This window comes from Psammomys obesus, unplaced genomic scaffold (genome assembly GCF_907164565.1).
Source record: "Psammomys obesus unplaced genomic scaffold, mPsaObe1.curated_primary_1811, whole genome shotgun sequence".
NCBI lineage: Eukaryota > Metazoa > Chordata > Mammalia > Rodentia > Muridae > Psammomys > Psammomys obesus.
In genome coordinates this window covers 7,577,571-7,603,533 of record NW_026596244.1, presented here as the reverse complement: position 1 = coordinate 7,603,533, position 25,963 = coordinate 7,577,571, and the positions used below count along the sequence as shown (strand labels likewise).

General features: G+C 40.2%; 1 protein-coding gene across 8 annotated transcripts in view; it reads left to right on the top strand.

Moving 5' to 3' along the window:
• Positions 1-25,963, top strand: part of Rapgef2 (Rap guanine nucleotide exchange factor 2) — a 221,891-nt gene that overhangs the window by 115,951 nt on the left and 79,977 nt on the right. The window contains exon 1 of one of the 8 annotated variants that reach the window (XM_055596553.1): positions 21,009-21,068. The exons of the other annotated variants lie outside the window; for them this stretch is intronic. Within the exon in view, the coding sequence (XP_055452528.1) occupies positions 21,009-21,068 (60 nt within the window). Of the gene's footprint in view, positions 1-21,008; positions 21,069-25,963 lie in introns of those variants that run through there. 8 annotated transcript variants of the gene reach the window in all.

Sequence of the window (25,963 nt, the reverse complement as noted above, 5' to 3'; positions counted from 1 at the left end):
CCCTTGCTCTCTCTCTCCCTCTCTCACCTTTTCTCTTTCTCTCTCTCTGTGTCTCTCTGTCTCTGTCTCTCTCTCTGCCTGTATGTGTTTTAAATATAGTTGGTTAAAATTTTGCTTTGCATTGCAACAGCGAAGATTCCTTCCATCTCTGCCAGCTTCAATTTTCATCATGTGCCCCTCTACCCCGCCCCGTTTCTAGCATGAGGTTTTACAAGCTCATTTGAAAATTCTTTCCTTTTTGGACACACCGAATTTGCTATCTTCTATCAGTGCTGAATTGGTCTTGTTACAATGGCTATCAGTTGCAAATAGACTGTTTTCTGTGGGCATACTAATGAGTAATTAAAAATGTTCTGAGTTTGGAATCCAGTGTTAAAACAGCATTGATGGCCAGATGATATTGTTAACCCTCTGGGTGACATGCTAGCTCTTAAGGGAATGTGTACATGCTAGGTTTTAAGACATTTGTGAAAGGAAATGGTTTAGTTATTTATATAAGAATGATTTTAAAACATATATAAGTCATCTGCATACCAATGTAATGAATATGTATATAAATATGTATCTCTGTGAATGTGAAAATTTCTTCTTATTCTTGAAAGACTTAGTGACTGTCAGTTATATCTGTGTGTTTTTAACTGATTAGGAGCAAGCCTACAATACATTATTTTTCATAATAACTTTATTGAGACATGTTTTACATAATACAATTTTCTTTTTGAAGTCTTTTTTATTGGTCTTTCTTGGTTAAAACAAACACCATGTAACATTACGTTTGCCTTGGTTTTTCAGCAGACATCTTGGTAATATTAAGTCAGAAATGGATTTTGAACTAATTTGGACTTACCCATTTCTTTGATATGTTTTTGTAATATAAAATTTTGTCATGGACTGAAAAACGTATTTTGGGAAAAAAATGATTGTAGAATGTAATAGAAGTAGCTGTTTATGTTAAAGCAATTCCGTGTAGACTTTAGGGGCTTATCTGGAAGACAAGTAGTGCCTCGCTGTGGTGTGGCCGAGACTAGATCAAGTTCAAGGGGTCCTGAAATAGCAATTGCTGATTTGGATGGGAAGGGGCGTAATTCAGATGCTAAAAGTTGGAGAGTGTACAAGAAGACAGCTGAGGGCAGCGGTGGCAAACAGGTTAGCTTCTAAGGAATAGAGTTAAACCTCAAAAGGTAACATTTCTTTTCCACTGATTATAGGCATATTTATTTGTACTTTCTGTACGAAGCTTGAAACCAGACCTTTACAGAAGTTCTGGAAGTCATCAGAACTTTGGGTAACACCAAGGAAAGGGTTTAGAGAAACGGTGATTTGCCATTTATTACTTTATCCAATAAACAGTCATCAGCTCAGTGTGGGGAGGCAGAGTAGCCTTGACCTTCCTGTTCTTGACACAGGCCTTACTAAACTGAGGGGCATTTGGCAGCTTCAGTTCGTTTTCCTCTGGAGTGAACTTTGACCTGGCACACTTACAGGAAGAGCAGCTAACCCTTCAGCAGGATTGTCAGGCAGAAGGGTCTTGTGAGTCCCTCACTCTGAATCACAGAGATCAGCAGCAGCTGCTGATGGTTGTTTTAAGGGTCTAAGAGGCTGCTTATTGTCTGGCCGTAGCCCTTCTTAAACTGTTTTCATTTCAGATTCTTACACCATTATTTCAAAACCTCTCAGGCGTTGGACAGGTGGTGGTGCATACCTTTAATCCCAGCACTTGGGAGGCCAGGGGCAGGTGGATCTCTGAGTTCTAGGCCAGCCTGGTCTACAGAGTGAGTACCAGTACAGCCAAGGCTATATAAAGAAATCTGATTTGAAAACCCTAAAAATAATAAAGAAAAGAAAGAGTGTATATTCACTCATCAGTTAAACACAATGGTAAAAGGGCTGGAGACATGGCTTAGCAGCAGCTAAAAGGACCCAGATTCTATTCTTAGCACCCACTCTGGTACCCTACAGCTAACCATAGCTCCAGTTCCAGGGGCTCAAATGGCTTCTTGACTTCCTCAGGCACTGCATGCATTCAGTGCACATACATTCTTGCAAGCAAAACATTCACAGAAATAAAATAAAATGAATCTTAAAAAATGCTTAAAGGGTAATAAGTCATTAAGCCATTAACATCATTGTTTAGTGTTATTTTAAGAGACACATAACTATTTTATAAAACTAATAAAAATAAGAAAGGTAATGTGTTACTGATGTGTGTTATTCTCATATCTTCATCTCTGTGGAGCCTTTTGTAATAGTTTGAAAAATATAAGGTACATGAAGAAAGCCTGGTCTAACATAGAAGGTGATTACAAAATAGTACAGTATTCTAAGTTTAAAAAAATAAAATAATTAGTTCTTGGCAATCAACAGAATGCTCAGGCTAGGGAACCAAGTAGGTTACATGCAGATCTTCACTTCTCCCTCTGCTCCTCCAAATCCAATCCTCCAAGTTTCATCCTTAGCTCTGAAGCCTCCTTTTCCCTCCTTCCCCACCTCATTGCTTTACCCCAGTCCCCAGTTCCAGCAGCCACTTGCTTAGAACCTGCAGGCTACTCTGACTAGGAGAACTAATAGGCTAACTGCAGATCTTTACCTCTCCCTTCATTCCTCCAAGTCTAATCCCCTAGTCTCATCCTCAGCTCTGTAGCAGAACTTGTGCTGTGGCCTCTTCTCACTCTTTGCCCCCATTTGCAGGGAACTACATAAGCAGATCCTGATGGAAATGCACTGCTTTCCTTTCTGCCATGTACCCTCTCAGAGCCCACTCCAATAGCCAGCACTCTTCCTAAGTGCCAGCTCCCAATACCTAGAAATACCTTTTGCTTAGCACCCCCAGTGGCCACACCTGTCAGGATCCCAGAAGAATCTCCTACCAGGTAACAGACAACCACATTCTGTTAAGAACCAGAGAGGGCAATAGAAACCAAGGAACAAAACACCCACTCAGTAAAGACAAGAAATCAGCACTTAGATTCACAAACTTCCCAGTCCCAGCTACCTAATGACAGCATAAAAACACAATAACAGCAAGGGATAGTATGTCTTCACTAGAGCCCCAGCAACCCTACACAGGCCCTGAGTATTCCCACATAGCTGAAGCATAAGAAAAAGACCTTAAAATAGCCTGTATGAATATGATAGCAGTCCTTAAAGGGGAAATTAATAAATCCCTTACATCTATGAAAACACAAACAAACAATAGAAGGAAATAAATAAAACAGTTCAAGATCTGAAAATGGGAATTATAATCAACAAAGAAAACCCAAGCTGAGGGAAATCTGAAAATGAAAATTAAGAAGCTGAAACAGGAACCGTAGAGGCAAGCCTTACCAATAGAACAAGACATGGAAGAGAGAATCTCAGACATTGAAGACATAATAGAAGAAATGGATACATCAGGTGTTGAATCTAAAAAAATTCTGGTATAATATATCCAGGAAATCTGGGACTCTTTAAAGACCAGACATAAGAATAATAGAAGAAGAGAAAAAAAAACCAAGGTCAAAGGCACAGAAAATATTTTCAACAAAATCATAGAAGAAATGTTTCCTAACATAACAGAGAATTCTATGAAGGTTTAAGAAGCATACAGAACACCAAATAGACTGGTCTAGAAAAGAAAGTCCCCTTGGCTCATAATAATCAAAGCACTAAATATACAGAACAGAGAATATTAAAAGCTGAAAGGGGAAAAGAGCCAGTAACATATACAAGCACACCTGTTAGAATAATACCCAACTTCTTAATGGAGACAAACTCTAAAAGCCAGAAGGGCCTGAACAAATGTTCTGCATCCTCTAAGAGACCACAGATGCCACCCCAGAGAACTAGCTATACCTAGCAAAACTTTTAATCATCAAAAATGGAGAAAGTAAGACAGTCCATGTTAAAACCAAAGAATAATTCCAGACTAGCTAATCAAAAGAGGGGAAGCACACACACTTCACAACAGCAAAATAACAGGAGTCAACAAACTGCTCATTAGTATCTTTCAACATAAATTGTCTTAATTCCCCAATAAAAAGAGATGGACTAACCGAATGGATTTAAAACATGATCCATCCTTTGGCTGTATCTAAGAAACATACCTTAACAGCAAGGATAGGCATCACCTCAGAGTAAAAAGATGGAAAGACATTCCAAGCAAATGGACCTACAAAGCAAGCTGGTGTAGCTATTTTAATATCTGACAAAATAGACTTCAGAAGAGATTGGGAAGGACACTACATACTCATCCCAGGAAAAATCCACCAAGAGGACACTGCAGTTTGTACACAAGAGCAGCCAAGTTGAAAGACAAAGCACCACTACAGCTGAAGTCACACATTGACCTTTACACAGCGGAAGCAGAAGACTTCAGTACCCTGTTCCCACCTATGGACAGGTCATCCAGACAGAGACTAAACAGGAAGGCTGGAGCTAACTGATGTCTTACGTCACATGTATCCAAGTAGATAGTCACAGAATCTTACACCCCAACACAAAAGGATGTACTGTCTTCTCAGCAGCTCATGGAGCTCTTTCCAAAATTGACCAAATACTCAGACACAAAGCAAGTCTCAACAAATACAAGGAAATTTAAATAACACTGTGTATCCTGTCTGAGCAGTGCGGACTAAAGCTAGATGTCAAGACAACAGAAACAACAGAAAGCTTACAAACTCGTGGACACTGAACTAAATGAAATATGGGTTGAGACAGACATTAAGAAAGAAATTAAAGACTTTCTGGATTTGAGTGAGAATGAATATACAACATACCCAAACTTAGAGAACACAACGAAGATGGTTCTAAGAGGTAAGTTCATGAAGAAATCATATCCAAAAGGAGCAGACAACAAGAAATAACCAAAATTCAGGCTAAAATCACTAAAATAGAAACAAACAACAAAAATACCAATACAAAGAATCAATGAAACAAAGACTTAGTTTTATGAGAAAATCAATAAGATTGTTAAACCCTTATCCAAAATTAAGTAAAAGCTGGAGAGAGAATATCCAAATTAACCAAATTATGAAAAATGGGACAACAACAGACACTGAGGAGCAAGATAATTGTAAAGATATACTAAACTCTTCCAAATTGAAAAAATCTAAAAGAAATGGATTATTTTCTCGAAACATACCACCTGAAAAAGTTAAATCAAGACCAGATAAGCAATTTAAACAGACCTCTAACCTCTAGTGAAATAGAAATAGCTATTAAAAATCTCCCAACACTCCCCCAAAAAAAGTCCAAGGTCAGATGATTTTAGTGTAGAATTTTACCAGACATTCAAAGAAGAGCTAATACCAGTACAGCTCAAATTCACAAAATAGAAACAGAAGGAACATTGCCCAATTTGTTTTATGAGACCATAGTTACCTTGATATCCAAACCACTTAAAGACTCAACAAAGAAATAAAATTACAGACCCATTTCCCTTAGGAACATAGAGACAAAAAATACTCAATAAAATACTTACAAACCAAATCCAAGATATATCACAAAGATATTCTACCATGATCAACTAGGTTTCATCTCAGAGAGGTGGGGATAGTTAAACATGCATAAACTAGTAGATATAATCCACCATATAAACACACTGAAAGACAGAAGCCATATGTTCATCTCATTAGATTCAGGAAAAGACTTTGACAAAATCCAGCATTCCTTTATGACCAAAGTCCTATAGAAATTAGTGATAAAAGGGACATACTTCAACATAAGAAACACAGTTTTCAGTGAGCCCATAGCCAATGTCAACTTAAATGGAGAGAAAGTCAAAGTACTTCCCCTGAAATTAGGAAGAATCCAAGGTTGTCCACTCTCTCCAAGCCTATTCAATATAGTACTTGAAGTCTTAGCTATTGAAGTCTTAGCTAGAATAATTAAGACAACTGAAGACCAAGGGGATACAAACTGGACAGTAAGAAGTCAGAGTTGATCTATTTTCATTTGATATGATATATGTTAGAGACCCTAAAAATTCCATCAGCAAATAAACACTTTAAAGGAAGTAACTGGATATAAAATTAACTCACAAAAATCAGTAGCCCTCCTGTATGCAAAGGACAAATGGTCTGAGAAATTAGGGAAACAACACCATTTGTAATAACCTTAAATAATATAAAGTATCTTGGGGTATTTCTTACCAAGAAAGTGAAAGACTTGTATGATAAAAACTGCAAGATACTGTAAAAAGAAATTTAAGATATCAAAACATGGAAAGATCTTCTCCTATGCCCATGGATTGGTAGTATTAATATAGTAACAATGACTACCCTACCAAAAGCAGTCTATGGATTCAGTGTAGTCTCTATTAAAATTACAACGTCATTCTTCATAGATCTTGAAAGGACAATTTTCAGCTTCATATGAAAACACAAATATGTAAGATAATAATTAATAATCCTGAATTATTATTGCTGTGGGAGGTATTCTATTCCAGATTCAAGTTGTATTACAGAGCTGTAGTAATAAAAACAGTATAGTATTGATATAAAAACTGACATGCTGATTAGTTGAGTTGAAGACCCAGCCATAAATCCACACATTTGAGGACACCTAGTTTTTTTTATAAAGAAGCCAGAAACACACACTGGAAAAAGGAGAGCATCTTCAGCAAATGGTGCTGATCAAACTGGATTAGCTTTATGTAGAAGAATGCAAATAAAATCCTACTTATCACCATGCACTCCAAATGGATCAGAGACCTCAACATAAAACCAGATACCCTGAACTTGATAAAAGAAAGATAGGGAAAAGCCTTTAACTCACTGGCAGAGGAGAAGACTTCCTGAACAGAACATCAATAGCACTAAAATCAACAATTAATAAATAGGACCTCGGGGGCTGGAAAGATGGCTCAAAGGTTAAAGAACACTGGCTGCTTTCCAGAGTGCCTGAGTTCAATTCCCTGCAACTACATGATAGCCCACAACCATCTGTAATGAGACCTAGTGCCCTCTTCTGACATGCAGGTGAACATGCAGATAGAACATTGAATACATAGTAAGTAAATAAATCTTTTTTAAAAAATAAAGAAGTGGGACCTTATGAAAATAGAAAGCTTCTGACAGCAGAGGGCACCATCATTGGACAAAGCGGCCATCTATAGAATGGGCAAACATTTTTATCAAGTACACATCTGATGGAGGGCTAATATCTAAAGTATATAAAGAACTTAAATTAGATATCAAGAAAACAACCCAACTTAAAAATGGGGTATAGATCTAAACAGAATTCTCAAAAGAGGAAACTCAAGTGGCTGAGAAACACTTTTCACTATCCTTAGCCATCATGGAAATACAAATCAAAACTACTTTGAAATTTCATCTCATACCTGTAAGAATGGTCAAGATCAATAAAACCAATAGCTTATGCAGGCAAAGGACATGTAATAAGGGGACCAGTCATTGATTGCTGATGGGCGTGCAAACTTACCTAGCCACTGTGGAAATCAGTGTGGCAGCCCCACATTCCAAGGTCCAGCTGTATCACTCAAAGGCACAATTTTCTATCACAAAGAACTCAGTGGTAGTGTGTGGTTAGCATGAACAAGGCTCTGGTTGTTTCAAGTTTTACCTTCCTCCAAAAACAGAACAAGTCATCAACCCTCCCCACAAAACCAACCAACCAACCAACCAACCAACCAACCAACCAACCAACCAACCAACCAACCAACCAAGAAAAGGAACTCAACCAGATAACCTTGTCTGAGTAGCTTAGTGTTTCCGTAATTTTTTTTAATGAGTTCTATTAAAACAGGGGGTAAGCTCTGCTCAGAACCCAAAATAAACGTGCCTGTCTGTTCCTTGAGAGAACTGAGCCATGACACCTTTGAGTGTTATGAAGGCCCTGTAGGAGTATTTTTCATTGTATCAGAGGGAAAAGACTTAGTGACTGTTACTGCTTTATCAGGGACACTTTGTATGATCTAGTTTTTCCTTTTTGTCTTTTGTTTTTTTATTGGGAATATGGATGACAACAAGGTGGCAGAACTGATAGTTGCTGGAGATGACACTGCTTTATCCAGTTTGTTTTGACACATCTCTATTAGTATCAGTGTCAGTAAAAGTCAAATGATATGTGAGTTGTGGTGAAAATGGTTTGGCCTCGTACTCCGTGGCACAGTGTGAGGTACTCTCTAGAATCTTCAGATGACACTTTGAGAACCATGCCTAGAATTTTTGTTCATTGGTACATAGAATGGTGTACTTAGGTTCTCCAGAAGAATGAAACACAGAGAAAGAAGAAGGGAAAGAAAGGAGGATTCTGGCTGAGTTAAAGAAATTGAGTCATGGGCTGGAAAGACGACTCAGAAAGGGAGAACTCTTCTTGCTTTTGCAGAGGATATGGGTTCAGTTCCCAGCACCAACGTGGCAGCTGCAGTTCCAGGGCACCCACCTTCTGACTGACATCCAGCACTGGGCTTGCATGTGGTGCAAAGATGTACATGCAAGCAAAACACTCATAAACATAAAGTAATTTAAACTTCAGGAGAAACAGAAGCTTGTGCCTGCGTCTGCACAGGCTGTCACGCTGCCCACGTGCACTGTAGGAGTGTGACTCAGTTTGCTGTGCAGCTGTTGGGATGCCCGTGCAGTCTAGGTATCTCCCTCATTATCTCAGGGGCACTGACTAGACATATATTAGTTACAAAGCCCGGTGAAAGTGGAAACGGGGAGCCCCACACAAAGCTATGTTGTCTTAAGATGGTGTCGGAGTGCTGAGCCAGGCAGTTCTTGGACCCTGTGCATTTGTGCTGATTAGGTTTAGGTAAAATTGATGCAAACTAGAACCACCTGAGAAGACGGAACCTCAGCTGAGAAAGTGCTTCCATTGGATTGGCCTGTGGGCTCTTCTATACAGTATTATCTTTGAGAGTGAATGATTGAAGCAGGAGGACCCACCCGCTGGGCCATAAGACAGCTAGCTGAGCAAGCCTCTTGGAGTGAGCCCCAGGGAGCAAACCAGGAAGTAGTTTAGTGGCTTATCCTCTATGGTCTCTGCTTCAGTTTCTGCCTCCAGGTTCCTTTTTGGAGTCCTGCCTTGGCATCTCTCAAAGATAGACTGTAACCTATAAGGCAGACAATGCAACACCAAGTTGCTCTTTTCGGTCAGTGTTTTATCAGGGTAACAGAAAGCAAACTAAAACAGTATTTACATGTATTAGTTATGTTTGTTGCCAAAGTCTTTCTGTAGTTACTACATATAAATTAGCTTTTGACATTTCTTATTTAGAGCCTTTTCTCCTTTAGGAATCTTACTTGGAATACCTTTCTCCCTGAAAAGCCTTAGACTCAAGCTGCCCATTAAGGTGATTATGACCTGCATCCTGGACTTGAACTGCCCATTAAGCTGAAGATTATGACTGGTGTGGTATCTGTCGATAAAATTCAAAGCTGGGTTTTTCCTCAGGTGTGGTTGTGCACACAGTAATCCCGGTACCTGGAGGCAGAAATAAGAACAGTGCTGTGAGTTCGAGGATAGCCTGGTCTACAGAGTGAGTTCCAAGCCAGCAAGGGAAAGACTGTGTCTCAACAAACAAGCAGACAAAAACCCATCATGGTTTCAGTCTTATGTGTTAGCATGGTTAAAAAAATAGTTTTAACTCCTTTCTTGATACACCAGTCATTACTATAAATAGTTTAAACAACATTCTTTAACAGTTGGTGATCTGGTTTATTGCAAACTGTTTCAGTATGAAAAAAAAATGAATAAATAAAAGATAAGTAAACAACCAACCCAGAAATGTGGTTTAGCCGATTTTTTTTTTCAGTCTTTCTTGTTGTCTCCTTTGAATATGTCATCATCTTTTTTCTCCTTGGCTTCTCTTGTTCCTTTGTATAAAGATGCTGCTGCTCGTCTTTTTCTACATCTTGTTCTGTGTAAGTTAAGACACGGTGGCTAATTTCCTTTGTCATCTCAAAGTGTGTCTAACTGCTTGTGCTGTGCCCTGCAGTCCAATCTGATCTAGAATCAGCTACGAAAGCAAAATAAACCCTGAGAGGAGAGCTAGTCCGGGAGGAGACTGGAGGCACTCTATACCTCTCCTCAGGAGCTGAGGGCTCCCTGTTCCAAAGGATGCCTCTCGAGAGGTTTCATGCACCTCTTTTCAATTTGGGGGGAAAATAGTACTTTAAATAAACTCGGTGTTCTTCTACGTGCTTTGGCTTCTTTGTAAATAACACACTTTTTCTAGGGGCTATATCTTAGTGTTGATAGCTTACTTGCACTTGGCTGTGTTTTTGTTATTACCATTAGATTGATGGGCAAATATTTAATATTTTTGATTTAGTGTGTTTTTCTTTTGCTTTATGTCCTAAAATGAAGCATTTATTTCCTATTAAACACAACCTGACAAGAAAGTAGGGTTGGCTACGCTTCTTCTAAAGGTGCTCATCAGTAAGCCTCTCCTATGAGGAGCAGACTCTGCTTTCATCTAGGTATTGTTGAACTGACCATAATAAGTTCTGAAGTCCACTTGTGGTCTGTTATTTCTAGTCCTAGACGTATTATATTTGGGGTCAGTTGTGTATTCAATAAATGAATGTGCTATTCTTCTGAATATGTTATTATAGATGCATGTTTATGTGTTATTTTGTGAAATGCATCATGGAGAGGTTCTAGTGTTATGTCTTCCTTGAATCCAGTTCACTTCTGCACTTATTTGTTAGTGATTCTTAATTTGTGATTGGCTGATACTTAGATAAATATTCCAGTATCAGCCTTTGTGTTAAAATATCAGCGTTGTAGTAGAGGATAATTTCATTTCAAAGTATAGCTCACTATGTATGAATAATCATTGGGCAGTTAAAATGCTCTGTTTAAATATTTAGGAGACAGGGAGATGGTTTGTGTTTTGAAATTTGTTCATTTATTTATGTGAGGAAACACTGAATGTTGTCTTAAACATGTGGTCATATTAGTAGGCTGAGTTATTTTTCAATAAAGTATTTAAAAGTTCTGTAGCATATAAAAGATTTTTCTATTTAGAGATACTATCTCTTAAATTAATTTTTAGTCATTATTTTTAATGACTAAAATTTTTAATACTTAAAAGTATTAAGTATAGTTTTATACTTAAAAGTATTAAGTCATCTTTTATACTTAATCTATGGGTTCAAGGCCATCCTGTTCTACAAAGTGAGTGTAGGATAGCCAGGGCTACACAGAGAAACCCTGAAAGACAGGAGGGCCTGAGCAGCTCTCCTCCTGGAAACATCTATTAGTGCTTCCATTTAAAGTTATCCCCATTGTCTTTTAAAACAAAGGCCACTGAATCATTTTGAAAATTATTTTGAAAAGTATTTGGATTCTTATTTCTAAATTTTAAGTTGTTTATAAATAAAACTAATTATTTGTTACTATTTGATTTCTAGGCTGGAGGGGTGGTATCTCAGAGTTAGATTACTGGCTAGAATTCATGAAATCCTTGAGTTTGAACAGTAATATGAAAAGAAATTTTAAAAAAATGAAGTTAGGAGAGTCTTTGAAAACAGTATCTAGTTCATATAGTTTGTTTTTTTTTTTTTTTTTTAAACGAGGCCTCCTGGGTTCTGTGTTGATGTCCTTGCATCAGATTTGCAGAATTGGCGTTCATTAATTCTTGTAGGAGTGCGATCGGTGTAGGTGTTGCGGGTCTACCTGCATTCAGGTTCCGGGTGAGGAAATCGGCACAGGGTAATTGTTTCCAGCCATCTCTGACGCTAACTGCCGAGTTGGCCAAACTTTCGGTCTATGAGACACTTCGAATATGTTGGAAGGAACAGTCCTGAATGTTTATGATGTACAGATCTGCTGGATGTTTGTCAGCTAAGCCCTCAGTTCACCATACCAGGCAATACTGCCTCTCTAGGAGGTAAGCCACAGAGGCCCGTGAGAGGAGGCAACAGGTCTGGAGTCCATGGTTTCTTGTGTATAGTGAATGTTTAGTCATAGAGTCTGACATGACTTTTCCTTTTCCAGCCCATGGATTATTTATTTTAAAAAATGAATTTTAAATGTACTGTTTCTTACACCATTTAATGTTATGATTTGTTTTGAGATGGAGACCAAATAATTTAACTACCCTAGAAATCTACTATTTAAATATTTTTTAAAGAAACAGACACCATCATTCAATTGTCCTTCCTGAAGAAACAGTTACTTTTGTACAGTGAGAGGCTTTGGCTCATTCAGTGTTTTTGTTGTTGTTGTTGCAAAGTTTTTCCCTGTTAGCACAATCCATAAAGCACTTTCTCCTCTCACCTTTAGCCTTTCTAATTCATTGCAGTACAGTAATGAGCTCTTACTAGTAAGTAGTACCACTTTATAACAGAGGGATCACAAATTAACATGTCTTGTAGTGTATGTCATAGGGAAAGTAAAAATCGTGATAAAAGTCCTTTCATAGGTATATTTTTATTGTGGGAGTGTGCTTCTGGATGACTGCATATGTGTTATGTGTACAGTGTATATGTGTGTTTGTGTGTGTGTGTGTGTAGAAGTCAAGGTGCCACTCTTCAGGCACCACTTACATCTATCCGTCTGTCTATGCACCCCACCCATCCATCCATCCATCCATCCATCCATCCATCCATCCATCCATCCACCTACCTACCTATCTGTCATTTCTGAGGCAGTGTCAGCCTTTCAGGCAGAAAGCTCCAGGCATCTACCTGCCTCAATTTTCCCAACACAGGATTGTAAGTGTACACCAATAAGCCTAACTTTTTAATGTAGATTCTGGGAATCAAACCCAGGTCCTCATGCTTGCAAGGCAAGTACTTTGCCAACTGAACTATGACCCTACCCTTGTATACACTTTAATTCGCAAATAATTTGTAGCTTTCTAAAATTAGTCATTGCTTGTGGAGATGGAAAATCTCTCTCAGAAAATTGCTTGTTTCCCCATCAGGAAATATTAGAAGTACTTAGGTAATTTAAGAAGATTGAAAGAGCACAAGTAATGTAAGGAGCTAAAAACTCTTCTGTAACAGGACCACCTGGCCTGTTACTCTTAACTTATCAGGCATTTGAGTCAATGGGATAATCAGTTCATGGACCATAAGGATTGCAAAGTAAGGAGAGGGCTGGGTGTATTGCTATTACATAGTAATATATAAATATAGCAAATGGCCTGAGGTTCAGTCTCAGTATGATTTAGGGAAAAAATACCTCATTTGCATCAACATGGTCTTTTCTTCTAACCTTCTGTCTCATATTGCTTTTCCTCCTTATTTGCTACCACCTGTGTTCAGTAACAGCCATGTTACTTAAGAACATAGTAAGGATTTGAAGACTCTCCCAACTGAACCATTAAAGTAATATAGTTCATAGATTATCTTTCTAAATAGTCACCATCATTTATACTCTTAAGATTTATATTTACCGTGAGTTCTGGTGTCTGGGAGATGGTCCTTTAGGTAATGTGTGTCAGACTTGTACCTACCTGTGTGCTACAGAGTGAGAACTTGGGAAATCATAGCAGTTACTGTTTCTTATAGGGAAGGGCTAAATAGTAAACCCATATAACAGCAAGGTATGGTGGCTTTTCTTGTAATTCTTGATACTCAGGAGGCCGAGGCAGGAGTTTGTTTTGTGCTGGGAGTGGGGGAAACATGGACTTCTAAACACAGACAGTCGAAGCCCGTATGAGCTCCTGGAGAGTGAGGCAGCATGCACAGGGCATTCACGGTTCTCTACAAGATGGGTCCTGGAGCTGAGACGAGAAGTGGACATCCCTAGGCCAGAAGCCTAGGGATTATCCAGGTGATAATCTCGTTCTATTTTAATATAGCTGCTGTGCAGCGCCTTCTTCTCCTGAGTGCCTGCTCTACCTTAAACCTACTCAGCTCATTATGGTTTTCCTAAATATCTATCCTGTTTTCTGACACTAGAATACATTTGCATACTATCTCTCCAGGACAGGGTAGCTAGGATGCTCTCATTCACACAACCCTTCAACACAGATTACAGCAGAACATCTTATCTTTCATATATCTGATGACAGAACCTGGAATTACATTAGGTTCCCAGGAATCATGCTTGACACATTCAGAATCTTTTGGCTAGAGCATTTTTTTTTTTTTTTAGAGAAACCCTGTCCACTTCCCTAGCTCTTTCCTTCTCTAAGTGCAAATCTTTATGCTCATCCCTGTGAAGTTTGGTTTCCTTTCTCTTTTTACCTATCAGGGTATAAATCTCCTGGTTTTATTAAAGAATAAATGATTAAAAGAACAAATACCCATTTCCTCAAGTTAAAGGCTGTGGTAACCACACATTACTTTTGAAGTAAGTGGAATCGCTTAGGAATCGCTTATGCTTTGTTTGAACAAGTCCTGTGTATCCTGTTCTAGGATCATTATGAGAAGTAAAATCCTCTGATGGCCCAGGACCTCAGCTAACCTATAATACAGTTCCTCTTGCGGTATTTCCCATTTTTGTTAAATAAACAGAGGGTGCATTAACAGCTCATTGTCTTCATGCAAATGTACTAGTCACAGAGGACTACATTATAGCAAATTGGCAGTGAAGGTATAATTCTTTATGTTTAGAGTGTGGCTTTATAAACTCTAGCAGGGAGCTCCGTGCGAAGCCTTTGCCTGAGAAAAGGCACTGAGGCAGTTTTCAGTCAGTGTTCAAGGACTCCATTCCTGAAACCTTGAACACTGCAAGGTTGAGGTCTAGGCTTTTCTTAAAATAGGCTCAAGGAAATGAAGTAAGCCTTATTCAGTCTGCTATTAAAGTCTGCTCGCTTTTCAAATAAGTCGCATTTCTCAAAGTCCAGTGTTGGAATTTCTGGTGACTCAGGCTTTGTTCCCGCTCTGCTGCTCTCCACACCTTGTCATCTTCTAACCATTTTCTTCTCAGTGCTGTGCATGATTGTGGAACATAGAATCACACATCGGTTGCCACATTAGTTTCTCAATTATGAGTCACATGCAATGTAAGTCCTTTGCTGTCAGGAAGTTTTATTTATTGACGAGAGAAACCACCTAAAGTGAAGTTTCCTTCAGAGTATGTCTCTGGAGAGTATTGGGCCATCCTCATTAGATAATTCTGACATAGCTTCCAGTTTTAAAGCCTGCATTTAATTTAGATTCAACTGAAATACCTAGTTAACACTTTGTAGGTGTCAGGCAGTGTGCCTAAATTCCTTTATGTTTTATATCATAGTTAACTTGTTTTTAATAGTGATTTGGACGTATTGTTTTGTGACCAGTTCCAGAAGTATATTCTAAAGTATATTCAGGGATGAAACAAAACGTAAAAATGTAGGATTAAGATATAATAGGTTTATCAGGAGGGACCTGGTGGTTTAACCCTACAATCTCTCTCTCTCTCTTTCTCTCTCTCTCTCTGTCTCTCCCCACCTCCCCCCTCTCCCTCTCTCCCTCCCTCTCCTTCTCCCCTTTCTCTCTTCTCTCTCTCCCTCTCCTCTTTCTCTCTTCTCTCTTTCTCTCGAGACAAGGTTTCTCGGGTGTAGCTTTGGCTGTCCTGGACTCGCTTTGTAGAACAGGCTGGCCTTGAACTCACAGCAGAGATCTGCCTGCCTCTGCCTTCCTGAGGACTGGGATTATAGACGTGCACCACCATGCCCGACTCAACCCTGTAATCTCAGTTACTTGGGAATCTGAAACAGGATCACAGATTCAAGGCTTACCTGGATTCCAGAGCAAGTCCAAGTTCTGCCTGGGGAACTTGAGATGGTGTATCAAGATAAAAGCAAAGAGAGTCCTGACATATAGCTCAGGGGTAGTGTGTGTGCCTTGCATGTGCACAGGCACTCTCCAGCGCTACCCCTTTTCCTTTGGAAGATCTTTTTTTTTTTTTTTTTAAGGGGAGAGGGAGTTTGACAGCTTCTGTGTGTGCTTGCTTGCCTGAGTTTGTGAGTGCAGGTGTATGTGGGAGCCAGAAGACAGCATCAGTTCCCCGGAACTGGAGAGAGCGGTGGCTGTGCGTGCCCTGATGTTGGGATCTGAATCTGTTTCTCTGTATGTGCTCCTAAGTATTGGTGCTGAAACTTCCCACATTCAGTAAGGCCAACCAGCCACACGCCTGCCTGGGATCCCCTGGTCTCCACTCCCAAGACCTGCGGTTTCAGGCAAGGCCACGCTAAGGATTCAAACTCACGTCTTCATGCTTTCAGAGCAACTGCTCTTACTGCACCATCTCCTTAGTTCCACTGCATCGTCACATTGTCAAATGCCGCTTCTCGGGGGAATAATGAAATATTAAGAATCAGATTTGTGAACTTTCTGATTTTTCAGTTTTCGGAGAATAACTTCTTTCTTCTCCTCTCATGGACAGACCGTCCACCTTCTGGAATTACCCTCTGGAGCAAGGAGAAGAGGGAATAAAGCAATGTACTAACTGCTTAGGCAGAGTGGGATTTCAAAACTAGACTTCTGTAGTCTGCAGCTTTCTAACTCTGTGTCTTACACACCTTTTCTAACACAAGACAATTGTATCATCTTCTTGTATCCTTTGGGCTTAACTGTTTGTGAAGCTTATTGTGAGCCATGGTTAGTATTAAGAACCAAGTACATTTTATATGAGTAATAATTGCTGATGAAAAGAACAGACTATTTTCCCCATTTTGTAGTAATTATAAATAGTAAATATATTGGAAGGAAAAAGCATGAAGGAGTGCAGCAGCATTTTATTTAGCAGGAATGCCTTTACATTAGGGAGGCTGCTACTTTTTTAACATTGTAACTGGAGTTTAAAATTTCTTTAAAACTGAAGTTCTTGACAGGCAGGAAGGGTTTCTTTCTTTTTTTTTTTTTTTTTTTTTCCTAGATCTGCTTAATGTTACTAAGTCTAGATGGCTAAGAGATAGAGTGAATAGAACACAGGTTAGGGGTACTTCCAGGCCACAGTTTATCTTTGCTCATATAAATTTGTACTGTGGTATTCTTCGAATCTTGGGTTTATTTCATTTCATAACTCATACCTGGCATAGTTGTGTCCATGTGTAAGATGGTGTGGCTGATAAACGTCCAAGTTGTTGGTACTGAGTCTTAAGGTCTGACTGTTGTGGGCATGGAGCCACACCCTGAAGCTGCCATGCCCAGCCTCAGCACAGAGAAGCTGTGGTGCCTGAGGATTTGTGAGTTTCTGACGTCATCTCTCAGATTTCCTGATTAGGTTAGTTTTCTTCTTGAGAGAAGTGACACATATTTTCAGAGAGAGGCAAGAGTAAGTGGGAAACCTCCCTATTATAAGTCAAGACACCGTCATTATGAGGCTACTGAAACTTGAAGAATTGTTGGCACATAGATGTGTTGGGACATGGGCTGGATGAAAAACGTGGAGTTTGATTGTCTAGACCTTGAGTTGATCACTTCCATATTTTGATGTGTGTGTGTGTGTGTATGTGTGTGTGTGTGTGTATATATATATATATATATATATATATATATGACAGTTAAGTTTACATGAAGTATACAGTTCAGTAATTCCCATGGTTATTTAGCGTAACCACCATGCACCCCCAGAACTCTTTCATCTTCCAAACTCAGACTAATCAGTAACTAATCAATACCACCTCCATGCACCATGTGGATCTGGGAATCAGACTTGGCAGCAAGCAACTTACCCACTGAGCTGTCTCACCGGCAAAAAGTGTGTAAATCTTGGAAGCTGTGATGAGAGGAGTTTTAACTGGCAAATCCCAGTTAAAATTTGGGTAGCTTAGATACCCAGGCCTAAGTGGCTTACATTTGCTCTCTGGCTTATTGCGCTTAGCCCATTGTGTTCTGGGTCTACCCTGCTGTAGTGTGTACTCCCTTTGAAGGCTGACGTGTGTCCCATTGGATGTAAATGCCACTTTTAGTCTGTGCATGTGTATGTTGATTTTGATTGAATTTCTTATTTTTGATGCCACTTGTTTTTTGAGTTATATCTGTTACAGAACATTAGTTGCAATTTTGACATGATGTGGCGTGGAGGATGAAGTGTGGTCTTTTCCAGGCTATGGAAATTTGGTGAATCCGTTCACCTCAGTTGTGGGTGACCGTGCTGTGCACTGTGCTTACGGCTCTGAGTACAGCCATGCATTGCAGACATGGTTGTAGCCATCATGTACTTAGAGTGTGTATAGGGCAGTGGAGCAACGACTTAAATAGTATTGTGACAAAATGTTAAATCACAACTGTATTAAGCTGAACTGTGTGGTGATAACCCTGGGCGGGCATTTTACCAATATGTATTTTGAAATGGATTGAGAAACAAAATGAGAGTGTTCAGGCGGAGGAAATAACCTACAAAGGACTCTATACCTATCCAGGAAGCAAGAGAAACCCAAGCGATCTAGAGCAAGTGTGAGCGTGGTGTGAGCATGTGAGCATGTGAGCCTTTTTTTTTTTTTAAGTATTTATGTGTTTATTTGCATGCATGTGCCATAGCTCACAGATGGAGGTGGATCTGGGAATCAGACTTGGCAGCAAGCAACTTACCCACTGAGCTGTCTCACCGGCAAAAAGTGTGTAAATCTTGGAAGCTGTGATGAGAGGAGTTTTATTTTTTCTTTCTGTTTGGTACAATGGCACATTTTAATGTGTATAAGTAACATAGAAGAAGAAAGATAGATGTGAAATGATGAGGCTTTGGCTTTCAATGAACTTGGAAGGAATATGGCAAATGGGTTGAGTGTGTAGTGTGTTCTGTGAGTCCAGACTGTTGATTTTTGTGGTTTTAAAGGAAAAATAATAATTCCTGGAATGGGATGAGAGCAGCAGAGATGAGGAAAAATTAGATGTTTTAGTGAAACAGTATGATGGGTGCCAGGTGGAATGGGTGTTGAAGATGACTCAAACATGTACAAACATGTATCATATCAAAGTGGCCTTTTATCTGCATGACATATGGGATGGAAAAACAGTAAGAACCTGACATGAGGATTTCTTGCAAGATTTGGTTATGAAGAGTGGGAAGAGATTAAGACTGTAGACAGGAAAATATGTCTAAGCGAGAGTCCGGTTTAATTTTGTGTTTGAGTAGTGGAGTCATGGACATTTAAAAGTCGATAGAGGAGAATTCGGTTGGAGTAGTATGTTCAAATTGTAAAGATTAGATAATGCATAATATAAGAAGCCTAAGAAGGGGGCGGGAGGGAGGGAGAAGACCTACCATCACTGGTGGAAAGAATAACTGCCTTTTGTTATGAACAAGAGGATGGATGCAGTCTCAGATAGACAGGAGACCCAGTAGGGAGCCCCAGTGTCAGAGGCCGCTGACAAAGATGACATATTTTTCCATAACCGTTTATGGAAACAGTAGAGCTGATTGTGAGAGCTGAAGGAAGAGTCTTTATTCCTCATGAGCTGTAATGCAGCCTCCCAGGTAAACCTGTTTGTGCAGGTGAAATTAAGAGTTTGTGGGAGCACAATGTATTTTCATTTCATTTCAGCTCCACCTCTACAAGTTTTTTTTTTTTTCATTTATTTAAAAAAAAAAAAAACCAGACCAGGTGGTTTATTATATATTATTGACTAGACCATATGTGCATCCGTGTGTGTGTGTGTGTGTGTGTGTGTGTGTGTGTGTGTGTGTGTGTGTGAAGGTTTCATCTTCTAAATTGAACAAAGGTTGCTAAGCATGCATTTTGTGAATTTTTAAGATATTCCTATTTACTGTGGCACTCTAATACTTGAGGTGGGGCAGAGTTCACATTGATTCCCTTCTCCCCACCTTGGTGAAAAGAAAAATCATATTTTAGTTCAGAGCTGTTCAAGTAAGTCCTTGCTCCGTTTTCCCACCCTGTCTTCAGTCATATTATTTGGAGTCAGCAATCAATGGATTCCATCCCTCTGAGACTTGCTTAACCTACAGCCGCTGATATAATACAGGCAAGAGCTTGTTACTCTATCTGAATTGTCCATCGCTACCTTAATGAGTGAAATGGTTAAGTAGAGGAGGGGGCGCGCCTTAAGGAATGTGTGTGCCATTTGAGCTGAATATTTCAGCGTATATGGGGAGAGGGAGGGAGAGAGAGAAACCCACTTACATCACTAGAACCACAGCGAGTGTGAGGCTTGCAGGTTAAGAGACAGACTACAGTGTCTTGCTTTCTGCGGGAAGCAGCAATGCCGCTTGTTTCCTAAGAGGGATTTTTTTTTATTTAGAAAAGGAAGCTTTCTCTACCCAGGAAATGGCTTTCCTTGTGCGTTGCTATGCCAACTGCCTGCAGCCATGGTCCTCCAAAGTAAGCACAATAATGTAATTATATTGGTGTATTGCATTCAGACTCATGATTCTTGAGATTGTGTGTGTGTGTGCATGTGCTGTGTTTCTGTCAGTGACTCCGGCTAGCAGGCATGCTTGTGTGGAGTGTGAGGGACAGACATCATTAAATTAAATGTCCATCAGTGTCATACTGCTGAGATTAATTGTGCAGACTTGGTTAGTGGAGTGGGACAGAGATCACTGGTCACCACTGTCAGCATCATTAGCAGCTAGGGAGGAGGTCCTGATTCACATGCTCTGCCCTGATTTTCTCTTCCTCTCTCTCTCTCTCTCTCTCTCTCTCTCTCGTTTGGAGGGGTCTGTATGTGTGATTGCAAATGAAACAAGAGTGTTAACAATGCTTGGCTGAATGCTAGAGACTGGCTTTTCACCACTCTGGCTAATATAATTCTGTATTAAGCCTTTTGGAGGGGAGTCTGTGTGCAGTCAGCCATTTTAGCTTTTTTCCCCCTTTTCTTTTGCCTCTTGTTCTTCAGCTGCAGAAATGATCTCGTTCTCTCAGAAGCCTGAAGGCCGGGTGAGGTTCCTTCGGCCTTGTCAGAGCCTCCGAGGGTTAGAGTTTCAGTGTGATAAAAATGGAGCCGAGCACTGTTGTTCGGATTCCTTTTCTGCCTACAAGTGTGAAGGGTTTTTAGGCTCACCAGTAGTGACACTTTAACTGCAGCCTGGTTTTCCCTCCTCCCTCTTTTTTTTCCTCCCCCTTTTTCTCTTTTAATTTCACGCTGTAGAGGGTGAGTTGCCATCGTGAGAGGTTGGTACATGATGTGTAAATTCAGTTCAGCATATGTTTCTTCATTATGAAACCACTGGCCGCGCCTGCTAGCCATGGAGTTCTGGGCCAGCAGGAGAAGCAGTCTGTAAGTATCCGGGCACTGCCGGCATCATGGGCTGCACGGCTGGGGGGCGAGCAGTGTGTGGGGCAGCCAGGGAGCTCTTTTCCATGGAGTGGTGCTCTTCTCCAGGGGAAGCTGTGCTTTAGAGGGCAGTGACAGTCTTCTCAGGGGACGGAGGGTGAGCTGCAGCTCACTGGCTCTTCAATTTTGCTGTGATTTCTAAACATCTAAGCAGAGACCAGCAGTTTATTTAAGCAAGACCACTAGCAGTGAGAAATATTGGACAACTGATTTTTGTCATTAAAATATAATGTAGTTCTCACTAAATGCCCAAGCAGTTTGAGAAATCTTTTTTTTTTTTTTTTTTGGTTGAATTTAGTGAAACATGAGATGTTCTGTGCCCATGGGAATCTGGCAAGAAATGCACGTGGAGGCGGGTGGGAGGGTGGGGGCTGTGGCTATTGATTTGGTGATAAAACTATGGTGGTGCCTTCTGACTTCGTAACATTTGTTAATTGGTGATGAGAGTACACTATATTGTTTTAACACCATAGAAAAAGATTACTGCTTCTTTGTAATTGGTCCCATGAGTCAGCTGTGTGATTGTCCTGTTGAAATCCCACAGGCAGCAGCTGCTGTTTGGGAGAAACACACTTCTGTGTCTAACTGTAGGTCATAGCCTCCTGTCCCAGGAATATGTACACTCCTGTGTGCTACTCTTGTGTCACCATGTCACAAGGTTCTTTGCCATTTTGCCAGTTAATGATATTGCAGTGTTTGTGTGTGTGTGTGTGTGTGTGTGTGTGTGTGTGTGTAATATATATAACATACATCACATTAAAGTGCTCAAACTACGGCAAATATATAAGCGTTTTGTAACTGTCTCCTTACATCTCCTAGACTTGTACATGATGGTGTAGGAATTAGTTTTAATGTATTCTAAGAAGTGATGCCAACCCAGTGTCAAACTTTAAACCATACATATAAACCACTCAAATCTTGAAAATTTGTAAACCGGATGCCATGGATTAGAGTACTTAGTTTTAGTTTTGTGAGTGTTATTTGGTTTTGTCTTCACTAACTGGTGAGCACTTTCCTTGGCTGTAGGAAAGTCTCTTAGCTGCCCTGACCTGGGTGGCACCTCACCTGGTGAATGAGGCTCCACTTCTTCAGCTGTTGCTGCTTGCCAGCCTTATCTCAGCCCTGCCCTGGTGGAGCTCTAGGCAGGTTTCCATGATTAAATCTCTCCAGACCTAATCTAGAAAAGAGCAACCATTTACCTCATTTCACGGAAGAAAGGTTGTCAAAGAGAACTTCCACTGCAGTTTGATTTTAGTCCAGGTCTTTGGCACTCAGCTCCTTGTAGTTACAGCTTCCAAAGAGTGGCTGCTAATATATGCTTGAGGCACCTCAAAGTATACGGATCATAGGCTCAGTGAGCACCTCTCTCATGTAACCTCTCCCATAATAGGAAGCATCAGCATTTAAATTTCTGATATACATTTAATAAAGAAATTATTAAAAAAAAACCCATTGATTGGTCAAGGAAGCAAAACCTCTTAGCCTTGTGAAAACAAGAGCTGTTGGACTAGAGAGCACCACTTGCCAGCTCATTGACAGGTTGTGGTTTATTTCATACTCAGACTTGTTTCCCAACAAGTACTTTGTATCTCACTAAACAAATGCTAGGGTTTGCACCGGAAGCACGGAGTGCACAGGGCAGCCTGTGATCCTAAGGTCCTGCTGCCACCATTGTCTGGTTCATTCTGATCGACAGGTTGTCACTTGACAGTCGGCCTTCAGAAGGCTTGCAGGAGGCGCTGGGGAAGAGCTACCCACTCTGACCCCCAGGCAGTGGTGGCTCAGTCCACAGTGAAGACCAGGATGGATAAGAAGGCTTTTTTCCCCTCCTATAATGCTATATCAGAAAAATGTCACTGCTGACTTTAGTTGAGTCACTGCCACCAAATTCAAAAATATCTCAGGTTTTGCTTCTCTAGGCTCACTTCCACCAAATATATACTCTGTGGCTTTTTAAATGCCTCCTTGGCCTGGCATTATAGAAGGAAGTATGGTACTAAGACAATGAAAACGTTGTTTGAGGGACTCAATTATTGTGTTTTGTAAGAATTTTCGACATCATTCAGATTTTATTTTTCATTTTCTGCCTCACTCAGTGGACATTGCTTGACACAAAGCAGATGCATAGTAAATACTTTTAGTGTTCTCATTTAATTGGCTTTTTGGATTAGCAAAATCTTATTTAACCTTTTGAGCTTTTAAAACACTTAAATTTTGTGTATTTTCTCATTCCCAGCCGCTTTCTGTGGGGCCATTGATAACAAGAGGACAATTACAGAAATCCATCAGCACAGCACTGCTTTAATTTTATGTAGTACTTGGTCCTTGGAAGAATGTTGCTATTCTGTAAATACAGATACCTCGTGACATCTTGAAAATAAAACTTTGTGCACATTTCAGAGATGTGTTATAAAGCTACATTTTAGAAAACAAAACAAAACATAGTTGAAATTAGTAAAAATCGCAAATCAGTGTTCTATGGGAAGAGCTTTCACAGCCTCTGGAAATTGGAGAAAATGCTGGGATAGCCTTCAGAGGCTCTACTCAAGCCAGGTTGGTGGTACACACCTGTGACAGTACTGAGAGGTTGAGCCTAGAGGGTTGCAAGTTCAAGGCCAGCTTGAATACATATATACATACATACATACATACATGCATGCATACATTGACCCTGTCTCAAAATCAACCAGACAAAATGTCTTCTTTACTCAATAAATCCCCTTAACATTTTTTTTCTACAATTTGAGGCAACTTTGAAACTGTAAATCCTTCAAATTGGCCACTTTTAACATAATGGACATGCTACCTTCAAACTCACAACCTGGTTGTTTTTTTTCAAGTGTACAGAAAGTATTGATTCTTGCAGTGTTTTGTTTTTATTTTATATCATACCTCAAGTAATGATTAAATAGTAGGACAAGGCAGTGTTCAGAATGGAATATGGCTACTTTACGTGGAAGGAATGACCCCAGTAGCTGTCGCTGCTGCACGTTGACTGGACATCAGGCACCACACTTACATCATCTTACTAAATTCCTACCACAGAGCTTTGAAGAAGGACATAGAATTGCCTTCAGAAGTAAAGAAAAAGGTACACAGTACTCAGCAATACGCCCCGGCCATCACTGCGGCTCAGGCTGTCAACCCTCCTTAAACTTGGGTCTAAGTTTACCACCACCTAAGTCCACCTCACTCATGTGGCCAAATCTCCCGTCGTTTACACACCTGTGTAAACGAGATTATCTTGGCAGCAGCATTAACGAGTGGACCGCAAAGCTTAAAAAAGCGCTGTCCTTTTACCCACCCTTTTATTCTTGGCACACAAGACATCATCACGATCTTTATTAGGAAAGTAGTGATACTGCAATGAAAGTGTTTCGGACAACTGCATGTCACTTGGCAATCTGCATCTTTTGTTTTTGAAATGAGTTATCTCTAGGCTGGAGTGGGATGGCCTGGAAAGAGCGTCACTTAGCCCAGTTCTTCCTCCTGGCCTTCTGCGTCCTTGCCCCCACCCCCAGGCTCCAGCTCTTTAATAAACCTACCCACCATCGCTTTAAGCCACAGATGAGAAACAGAAAATCAAGTATTTCTTTTCATTTTGGAGGTTGCATGGACCTTGCTGTATGGCCCAGCTAACACTGCAGTGATCCTCCTGCCTCATCCACTTCTCCTCCCTTGCTGCTTAAGACTATAAACAGAAATGTCACATCTTTGTCTCCTTAGCCCTTCCTCTATAACTTTTAATTACCTCAGCATAGTCACTTGGCTCCAGTGAAAGCATACACCGTTTGCTGTTCCTGCATCTGCCACCAGCTTATGACTTAACCACCTCCCTCCGTGTATGCTAGCTGTGACTTGGATGAACCATTAGATAAATTTAATCATTTCCTTCTACTCCCCTTTCCCACTCTTCCCTCCTCTTCCCCACTCCTCCCCCTCCTCTTCTCTTTTTTTCTTCTTTGAATCAGGGTCTTCTATATCTCAGGCTGGCAGAAGATAACTTTGACTTTCTGATCCTCTTGTGTGCTAGATTTATAGACATGTCCACCACGCCTAGTGTATGTCCTGCTGGAGAGGGACACTGGGGCTTCATGCATTCTCTAGGCAAACACTTTACCACTGGAAATACATCTCAAAGAGGAAGAGGCTGCTCCTCTTCCTCTTCCTTTGTTGGGGGTGGGCTGGAGACCCTCTGTCCTTAGCCTCCCAAGTGTTTGAATTACATTGATATATTCCCTGGCCAAAAAGATAAAAGATCACTTAGCTTATATTGTCTAAATTTCTAAGGGCCTTTTAAAAAAATGTATTTTTTTTCCTCTATAGATGATTTTCTTCTATGCTCTTTAAAATTTCAGGCAAGCTGGTCTGATTTTTGAACAGTTGGCTCATTTTCCTTTCTGGTTTCTCAGCTTACACTCACTGCACTTTGCTTGGCCTGACTTGTTCCATCTCCAGCTTTGTTGGTACTCTGTCTCAGCAGTAGGGATTCAGGAGCACACGATACAAAACGTTTAATCTTGGTATTTCTTCTGATTGGTACGTCGAAATGTATCTCCTTTATGGAGATTAGAGAAACCTCACCTTGAATGAGTCCCCCCCACTTGTGTACTCTGTGTTATGAGTATGGTTGGAATTTAAAACTGTTTGTCACCTGTTAGGAATACAGAGTAAAGAAGGCTTTTCAAGGCTGGCAGAGTAAAGTGGGACTCAGAGCAGGGGCCTGTACACAGTCAGGATCCAAGGACAGCAGATTCGGCCCTGTATTAGAGGACCTGTATTAGAGTGGAGAGCTAGGTCCATTTGCCTGTAGCTGAGATGAAAGACTATAATCTGAA